The 9,418-nt window shown below is 40.4% G+C and overlaps 1 protein-coding gene across 1 annotated transcript in view; it reads left to right on the forward strand.

The window, feature by feature from the left end:
- The window catches only part of RCOR1 (REST corepressor 1), a 162,099-nt gene that overhangs the window by 93,479 nt on the left and 59,202 nt on the right, over window positions 1-9,418 (forward strand). Inside the window, 1 exon segment of the mRNA XM_012811080.2 lies at window positions 8,175-8,258. Within this exon segment, the coding sequence (XP_012666534.1) occupies window positions 8,175-8,258 (84 nt within the window).

The raw sequence follows: 9,418 nt of genomic DNA on the forward strand, positions 1-9,418 counted from the left end.
TTTGGACTTAGGTGATTCTCTTGCCTCAGCCTCCCAAGTACCTGGGACTACAGGCACCTGCCACAATGCCTGGCTATTTTCTTTTTTTTTTTAATTGCAATTTGGCTGGGGCTGGGTTTGAACCCGCCACCCTCGGTATATGGGGCCAGCACCCTACTCACTGAGCCACAGGTGCTGCCCCTGGAAGGATTTTATTTTATTTTTATTTATTTATTTTGAGACAGAGTCTCACTTTGTCACCCTTGGTAGAATGCCGTGGTGTCACAGCTCACAGCAACCTCAAACTCATGGGCTCAAGCGATTCTCTTGCCTCAGCCTCCCAAGTAGCTGGAACTACAGGTGCCGGCCCCAGTGCCCAGCTATTTTTAGAGACAAGGTCTCACTCTGGCTCAGGCTCGTCTCAAGCCTGTGAGCTCAGACGATCCACCTGCCTTGGCCTCCCAAGTTCTGAGATGACAGGTGTGAGCCATCATGCCCAGCCTTTATGGAAGGATTTTAAATATGGGAAGTGATTTGATCAGAACTGTGGCTCAGAAAGATTGTGTTAGCCAGAGCAGAAAGACTGAATGTGGGGCTAGGGCTATGTGTTGGGTCTCAGTTATCCTGGAGCCCGTAAGCAAGGTGAAAACTGACAAACATCTAAGCCAGTGGTTCTCAGCCTTCCTAATGCTGCAGCCCTTTAATACAGTTCCTGTGGGTCGGGACCCACAGGTTGAGAACCACTGGTCTAAACTTAAATCAGTGGTGGAAGGAGACGGAATAATGGATTTCACAAAAGTTTAGGCTATATAATTGATAGGACTCTAGGGTTTGCAGGGTGTATGTATGTAGGGCACATGACATGAGGGAGGAGGGGAGTCCAAAGTGACTTGGCAGGCTTTCTAGCTGGAGGTTGGTGATTGTTTAAGCGATAGCGTCAGTTTTTGAGATAAAAAAGAAGAATTTGCTTAATTGGTGGTGATGGGTAAGAATGCACAAGACAGAGATAAGTTTGGTGAGAACTACATGAGAGAAAGTTAAGTCCAGTTTTATTTGTATAAATAAAACAAGTGCAATTTTGTTGCATGGATATGTTTTGTGGAGTGGTGAAGTCTGGACTTTCAGTGGAAACATCATCTGAATAATGTGCATAGTGCCTGTTAAATAATTTTGCATCTTTCCTCCACCCTTTTGAGTCTCCAAAACCTATCATTCCATACACTCTGTCCATGAAGTTCAGTTTTCAACATGTTGAGTTGGAGATGCTTTTTGAGTGGTTCTTGCCTTTTCTGAGTATTTTGCTCTGCACCAATAGGTTTGGAAGTCATTAGTCAAAGAAGCAAGAAATACCAACTGTAGATGTTTTGATGTAGGAAGAATAATTAATGATGGGTGAGAAAGAGGAATTAAGGGCAGCGCCTATGGCTCAGTGGGTAGGGTGCTGGCCCCAGCCAAACTGCAACCACAACAACAAAATAGCCAGGTGTTGTGGTGGGTGCTTTTAGTCCCAGCTACTCACGAGGCTGAGGCAAGAGAATCGCCTAAGCCCAGGAGTTGGAGGTTGCTCTGAACTGTGACGCCACGGCACTCTACCGAGGGCGATAAAGTGAGACTCTTGTCTCTTAAAAAAAGGAATTAAGGGAACACTGATGTTAAAGAAATAGAGGAAAAGTAGAGAAAGGTGGACTTATGTTCAAATCGGTTATCATTTATTAGTCATGTGGCCACTTGATTCCTCTGCTTGACATTCTTTATTCTGCTCACCTGGAAGTATAAAACACTATACCAAAGGGCAAAATACTAGCTGGCTGCCATAGCTCAGTGTTTAGCATGCTGAGCCCCGACACACATGCACACACACACTCACGCACACCAGGGGCAGTGGGTTCTCCTGGGCCTGATAAACCAAAGGGCAAAATGCCCTATCTGTCTAGGGCACTTTTTCTGAGGATATTGTTCTAATTGTTCTGATAATACTAATCAGAATAAATTTTGCTAAAAATGACAAATGGTTCTTTGTTACCAAGGAATTCATAATATAGTTGGGTATTTACTTGGGTAACACAAAGTAGTGATAATTGGTCATATGCATGTTAATTGTGGTGTATTACTTAATAATTTCTAACTGCTGAAATCCATCGTATTTTTCCTCCTTCTCTCCCTGCTCTCCCAGACTAGCTTTGTGTTTTTGCCTGCCTTTCTGTTTCTCACAGTTCCTCTCCATTTATTTTATTTTATTTTTTTTTTTTGCGGGGCCAGGTCTCTCCTTAACCAACTGCAATGTAAATTAAAAAATACTTCAAATGGAGGCTAGGTGGTTCACGCCTGTAATCCCAGCAGTTTGAGAGGCCCAGGCCGGTGGCTTGTGGATTTGAGACCAGCCTGAGGCAGAGTGAGACCTGATTTCTAAAAATAGCCAGGCGTTGTGGTGGGCACCTATAGTCCCAGCTACTTGGGAGGCTGAGGGAAGAGAATTGCTTAAGCCCAAGATTTTGGGGTTGCTGTGAGCTATGCCAAGGTACTCTACCACAGAGGGTGACAAAATGAGACTCTGTCTCAAAAAATAAAACAAACAAAAAAAACTTTTAAGTGTTTTTGTTGTTTAAAAGCAAGTGAATAGGACATTTACTATATCATGGGGTGGGGAGGTATCTTCAAACAAAAATCCTAACTTGTATAGCTCTCAAAAATCTTAGTGAAAATGATTGTGGGGGGAAAATGTTTTCCAGCAGATTTGGAAGAACTTCTATGAGGTTTGAGTTTTAAAAACTTTACAGCTTTCCTATATTTATCATAGATTTTAATTCCATAGAACTAGTGATTAAAAATTATGTACTTTTCCAATTGAACTTTGAACATTTAAAAAGGAAACAGTTTGAGGCAAGAGAGTCAGACTACTACTGCAGCTATATGTTTTGTAGGAAGATACAAATATTTAAATATCAAAGTTGCTTCTAACTTTATAGCAGGGGATCTGTTGTCAATTGAGAATTCTTAAGTCATTTAACTTAAGTGCTGAAATACTTAATGGATAATGTTAAAAGGCAGAAAACTTTCTCACACTCCTGCTTTTGATCTATCTTTATACTTAGGATAATTTATGTCATCTGTGGATAGTGGTTAACACCACCAACTCTGGAATCTACTGCTGGGGTTTGACTCATTCTTAGCTCCACTGTTCATAGGTGTTATCTTGAGCAAGTTAATTCATCTCTCTATAAAATAGGGATAGTGATCATGCCTCCCTCTTAGGGTTGTTATGAAAATAACCAGTGCATGTAAAAGTACACAGTGCCAAGTACACAGGAGAATATTAAGTGTGTGAACTAAAATAAAATCTTTAAGTTGCCCCCGTGGCTGACTGGACCCTCTCTACGCCAAGAGGATCTCTTAAAACTGAGTTGCTAGTCATGAGAAAGGAGATCAGACATGCCTCATCATGTCCCCCTCCCTCCTTAGAGATGTTCTTTGTGATTCATTAACAGGCCTCAGGCTATGCAAGACATGCCTGCAGGTCCTCAATATACACAACAAACCACATGTCTGAGCCTAGAAAATGCAGTTTGTCTCTGATTAACAGACCCTTATCTTAATTCAAGCATTCCTTTTCACTGACTTAGTCTATTAGACCAAAGCCTAACTCTTTCAGCCAATTGTCAGCTAAAGAATCTTTAAACCCACCTATAACTTATAAGCCCTCTTGCTTTGAGATGCCATACCAGTATATGCCTTCCACATATTGACTTGGGACTTTACCTATAATTCCTGTCTCCCTGAAGTGTACAAAACCAAATTTTAACCCCACCACAGCAAGTCCACTTGATTGCACTGGTGTGCTTCTAGGTCATGGTCCTCAAATTTGGCTCAGAATAAACTTCTTTAACTTATTTTACTGAGTATGGCTTCTTTGCTCTTGACAAATGTTAGTTATAACAATAGTGATATTTACTTTTGCCATTCACGTTGATTTACATCTTTCTGAATGCCTAACTTCAGGAACCAAAAATTTTGGAGTCACAAAATGGTTTTTTGGCCCCCAATCTAAAGTAACTCATAAGTTACATTTGTGGATTTTTGGCTTCTCAGGATATAGTGAAAATATGGGTGGCTAGTTGGTACATTTAGGAGTAAGAATTTACCTGTTCTTTAAGCTTTATTCTTTTATTAGTTTTTTGCTTGTTAGTAAGGCATAACCTACCCTACTCTATATTTGGAATTCCATGTGTTTTTTTAATGTAGGTGCTAGAGTATGACAGGGACATCCATAAGGTGATACAGTCTAACTTCTGGGGCAAACAAAACAGCCATCTTGTTTATGAGTGGTAATTTAAAGTTAAGATGGTTTGACTTGGTGAACATATGGTAATATTAATGTGGCTATAAGGACCCTTTAGCACTCTGTATAGGCTTAATAATTTTCAACCTGTTTTCTTGTCAGGAGCAAGAAGGTGACATTTGATTTTCAGTTTATTTTGCCATTTTCATACTTCATACTTCCTCATTAAGTATCTAAAAAAATTAAGGCATTTCAAGAGGAATTAAAATTGTAGAAAACAGGGAGTGGGCAGGGTGGCTCAAGCCTGTAATCCTATCACTCTAGGAGGCCAAAGAGGGTGGATCTCGTGAGCTCAAGTGAGACCCTGTCTCTACTAAAAATAGAAAAAAAACTAGCTGGGTGTTGTGGTGGGTGCCTGTAGTCCCAGCTACTCAAGAGGCTGAGCAGGAGTGTTGCTTGAGCCTAGGAATGTGCAGTTGCGGTGAGTTATAGTGCCACAGCACTCCACCAAGGGCCACAGGGTGAGACTCTGTCTCAAGAAAAAAAAAATACGGAAAATAAGACATGTATTGCTAACACCTATGATTGCATACATGTCTTTTTTTTTTTTTTTTTTGAGACAGAGTCTTACTGTGTCTCCCTGGGTAGAGTGCCATAGTGTCACAGCTCACAGCAACCTCAAACTCTTGGGCTTAAGCGATTTTCTTGTCTCAGCCTCCCAAATAGCTGGAATTACCGGCGCCCTCCACAATGCCTGGCTATTTTTTTGTTGCAGTGTTGTTGTTTAGCTGGCCTGGGCAGGATTCAAACCCACCAGCCTGGGTGTGTACATGTCTTAAAATGATGAGATTATCTTATATGATTATTGATGTCATAAAAGCATATTTGGAAGGAAGTGTCAGACCATTTTGAGAGCATATGGATTGAAAATTAAGATGGTATTGGCTTGGTGCCGATCATGTACGCTGAGGCTGGTGGGTTTGAGGCCATCCCAGGCCAGCTTAACAATGACAACTACAACAACAAAAACAACAATAAAAACAAAGAGAATAAGAGAATAAGTGTTAGTAGGCTAGGGCTGACATAATAACTGGTCTAGTCAGTTTAGGTCCCACTTGACTTTCACCTCCTGCCTGCCATTCTTGTCCTGTAATTTAGCTTCAACCTAAAAATGTTTATCTTGAGTAGTTTAGGGCAACTGATTTAAGAGATTAACTTTTGAATTGGAAATGTAATAGGTCATGGGATATGCCCAATATTATTTTTTATAGGTCAGGGTTTATGCTGATAATTATTTATGATAAGGGTTAATATGGTTTTTTGCTCTCAATTTTATGTATAAAACTGGTTTTGGAAATGGAAGAACAGAACAGTTTTTGAGAGGCTACTCTCACTGTTCTCCAGTTGGGGGACCCGTCCCCTGTTTTTGCATATTAGTTAGACGGACGCCTTTGTCTGTTAATAATTTCAGTTCTGCTTAATTCTTTTTTTTTTCCTTTTTTTTTTATTGAATGGTAACTGTGTACATTGATGCACGTTGGGGGTACAATGTGGTGTTTTCACACACAATCCAAGACACTTCCATCAGACTGGTTAACATAGCCTTCATGTAACTTTCTTAGTTATTATGTTAAAACATTCATATTCTACTCATAGAAAGATTCACTTGTACCTTTGTAAGATGAACCACAGAAGTGAACCCTCGAATCCCTTTCCCTCCACCCTCTCCCCCTTCCTCCCTCCTCCCTGTATCCTTAGGTTGTTACTAGGTTAGTTCTGTTTAATTCTTTTCTCTGTTCCCTTCCTCTGTGTTCATCCATCAGCTCTTTGTCTCTCCTATCTACCCCTTTCTGTTCTGATTCAGGTCATTGAGGACACAATGGAAACAACTCCCTGCCCCCACCACTCCACAGACTGAAAGAGTGCTCCTCAGGGCAAGGGGAGGTGGGTCCTACAAGAGTGGGGAATCTAAACAAGGGGTTTGAATGACCTTGGGGTGGCTGGGGGTGGCTGATGGTGGCTTGTTCCCTTCCAGTCGGTTTCTTGTTTTTCAGTGCCGTTCAGAGTCTGTTCCTTCTACACATGCTCCCACAGATATTCCTAAACTCCCAAGAGCAGTGTACAGAGTGGTCTAATTTACCTAGCTCAAGGAGCCACAGTGTGTCTTTTATGCAAATTATTTCATCCTTCTGTGCCTTTCTCTTCACCTATATCCTGGCATTCTAGTACTTGTTCCAGTATATGTGGAGATTGAATGAGTTAATGCATGTGAAGTGTTTGAGCAGTGCCTGATGTTAGCAATTGATGTTGCTACTTGTGATACAAGAGTGTAATAGTACGTATTTATATAAACTCAGCCCTTTTGTTTAAATGCTCAACTTTTGGCTTAACATTGTGACATTTTATCTTTAATTTCTAATGGATCTGAAGTTATATCTACTTTTTTCATTCCTAAAATTATCTGCTCCTTTTTTTATTTTTCTTTATCAAATTCTATAGACTCCAGTTTAGGCAACAAATTGAGACCTTGTCTCTACAAAAGAGTTTTAAAAGCATCTGGGTGGGTGGCCCATGCCTATCAGGTACTTGTGGCTGAGGCAGGATGATCACTTGGGCTCAGGAGTTGGAGGCAGCAGTGACCTCTGATTGTACTACCGCACTCTAGCCCAGGCAGCAGTTCTGTAGAGTAGCGGTTCTCAACCTGTGGGTCACGACCCACAGGAACTGTATTAAAGGTCTGCAGCATTAGGAAGGTTGAGAACCACTGCTGTAGAGATTAGTCTATTTTATTGGTTTTTTTGAGGGACCTTCTTAGGCATTGTTAATCCTCTATCTTTGGTTTCATTGCCTGCCTTCTGCTTTTTTTAGTTTATTCGGTTATTCTTCCCACTAGCAGTGTCAGTCTCCTTTTTTCTCCCACTTGATAGCAACTATTAATTTCAGTTTCCTTGTAACCACTCCAGATAGGTGTGTGTTTATTTTTTAAGATATTTAACACTTGGTAATAAACTTTAAACAAAAGAGCAGCCTCAGAGTTAGCACCTTCAGCAGACATTAGTATGTATGTATTCAGAAATTAATGACATTACTTTGTTTTCCTTGTATTTACATTTTTCAATTTATGTATAGCTGAACTGACTAATTTTTGGTCTTCATATTTTGGAGTGTTAAGACATGTAGTGCTAAGATAAATAGTCCCCCCTTATCCATGGGAGATGCAATCCAACACCCCCGGTGGAAGACTGATACCATAGATAGTAAGGAACCCTATCCATACATGGTTTGCCTATGTGTATATACCTGTGATATGGTTTATTTTATAAACTAGACACAATGAGAGGTTAGTAGTAACTAATAATAAAATACAATAATAACAGCATTTCAGCATCATTACTTTTATGCCTTGGGAACTTCATTAAGTAAATAAGCCTGGTAGCTCATGGCTATAATCCTAGCACTTTCAGAGGCTCAGATGGGAGGATTGCTTGTGCCCAGGCGTTTCAGACAACTGTGAGCAGCACAGTGAGACTGTATCTCCACAAAGATAAAAACGTTAGCTGGGAGTGGTGGTACATGCCTATAGTCCCAGCAGCTGGGGAGGCTAAAGCAGGAGGATCATAGGAGCTCAGGAGTTGGAGGCTTCATTCTGCTTTGATCATACCACTGCATTCCAGTTTGGGTAACAGAGTGAGACCCTGTCTCAAAACAAGGAGTAGAATACAAATGACTAGTGGCCTTCCCCACTCCATCCTCCTGCTATGATATTAAGTGTGTGGTTCCATTGGGGAAGATGTAGGTAAAGGGTGAATGATGTCTTCATGTTTTTGAGGTTTAAAAGACAAGGAGGGTGTTGCTTGTTTACTTACTGCTTTATATACCTGTTAAAGTTTAACAAAAAATTTTTTTTCTTTCTATCAAGCCAAACTGGCAAGACGCAGTCAAGAACGGGACAATCTTGGCATGTTAGTCTGGTCGCCTAATCAGAATCTGTCAGAAGCAAAATGTAAGTCTTATAGCACCTTTATTTTCCACATTTCTTTTCCAACTTTCTTACTTAATGTACAGTTAGTTGTAAAGGCATCTTTATAGCTAAAAGTTCCTACATATACAGAGTGGCCATAGACAACTATTTAGTAGACAACTAAATAATTTGAAGAGTAAGTATGTGTTTCACTACTGTGCTCTGTCATAATGAATTAGAGATTCCTAACACATGGTTTCATAATATTCCATGATTTTCAAAATGATGCATAAGGTGAGGTGTGCTGGCTCATACCTATAATCCCAGTTCTTTGAGCGCTGAAGGCAATATGATCACTTGAGGCTAGAAGTTCAAAACCAGCCCGGGCAACTAGCAAGACTATGTCTCTATAAAAAAATAGAAAAATTAGCTGAGCATGGGAGTATACCTATCATTTCCCAACTACTTGGGAAGCTGAGGTGGGAGGATCCCTTGAGCCCAGGATTTCAAGGTCACAATGAGCTACAGTTGTGCCACTACACTCTAGCCTGAGTGACAGAGTGTGAGATCCATGTCTCCTAAAAAGAAGAGGCTCAAAATGAAAAGAAAATTGTAATGCAGCATATAACTTCTTCAGCTGGGACTTTATAGATTTTTTTTTGTAGAGACAGAGTCTCACTTTATTGCCCTCCATAAAGTGCGGTGGTATCACACTGCTCAGAGCAACCTCCAACTCCTGGGCCTAGGTGATTCTCTTGCCTCAGCCTCCTGAGTAGCTGGGACTATAGGTGCCCGCCACAACGCCCAGCTATTTTTTTGTTGTAGTTTGGCTGGGGCTGGGTTTGAACCCACCACCTTTGGTGTATGGGGCCAGCACTCTACCCACTGAGCCATAGGCACCACCTGGGACTTTATAGATTTATAAAGATGAATTGAACAAGTTTTAATTTGAAGATTACAAAGGCTATATATATGTCATTGGAAATAGGCCTTATAATATATAGCACATGAGTCTAACTGGAAATATAGTTTCTGAATTGGCTATTGGGCATTGTTTAAATATTCTGAGCTATGTTGAATTATCTTTTAAGGGTGGGGTTCTGTAGCCATTAATCTTCTGTTTTCTCCTATCAAATGTTCCCATGCGTGATTAATTTTATATGTATTACTATATGTTTTTGCCTTTTTTTTTTTTTTTTTTT

The sequence above is a fragment of the Otolemur garnettii genome, unplaced genomic scaffold, assembly GCF_000181295.1.
Source record: "Otolemur garnettii isolate 467f Iridium unplaced genomic scaffold, OtoGar3 scaffold00149, whole genome shotgun sequence".
NCBI lineage: Eukaryota > Metazoa > Chordata > Mammalia > Primates > Galagidae > Otolemur > Otolemur garnettii.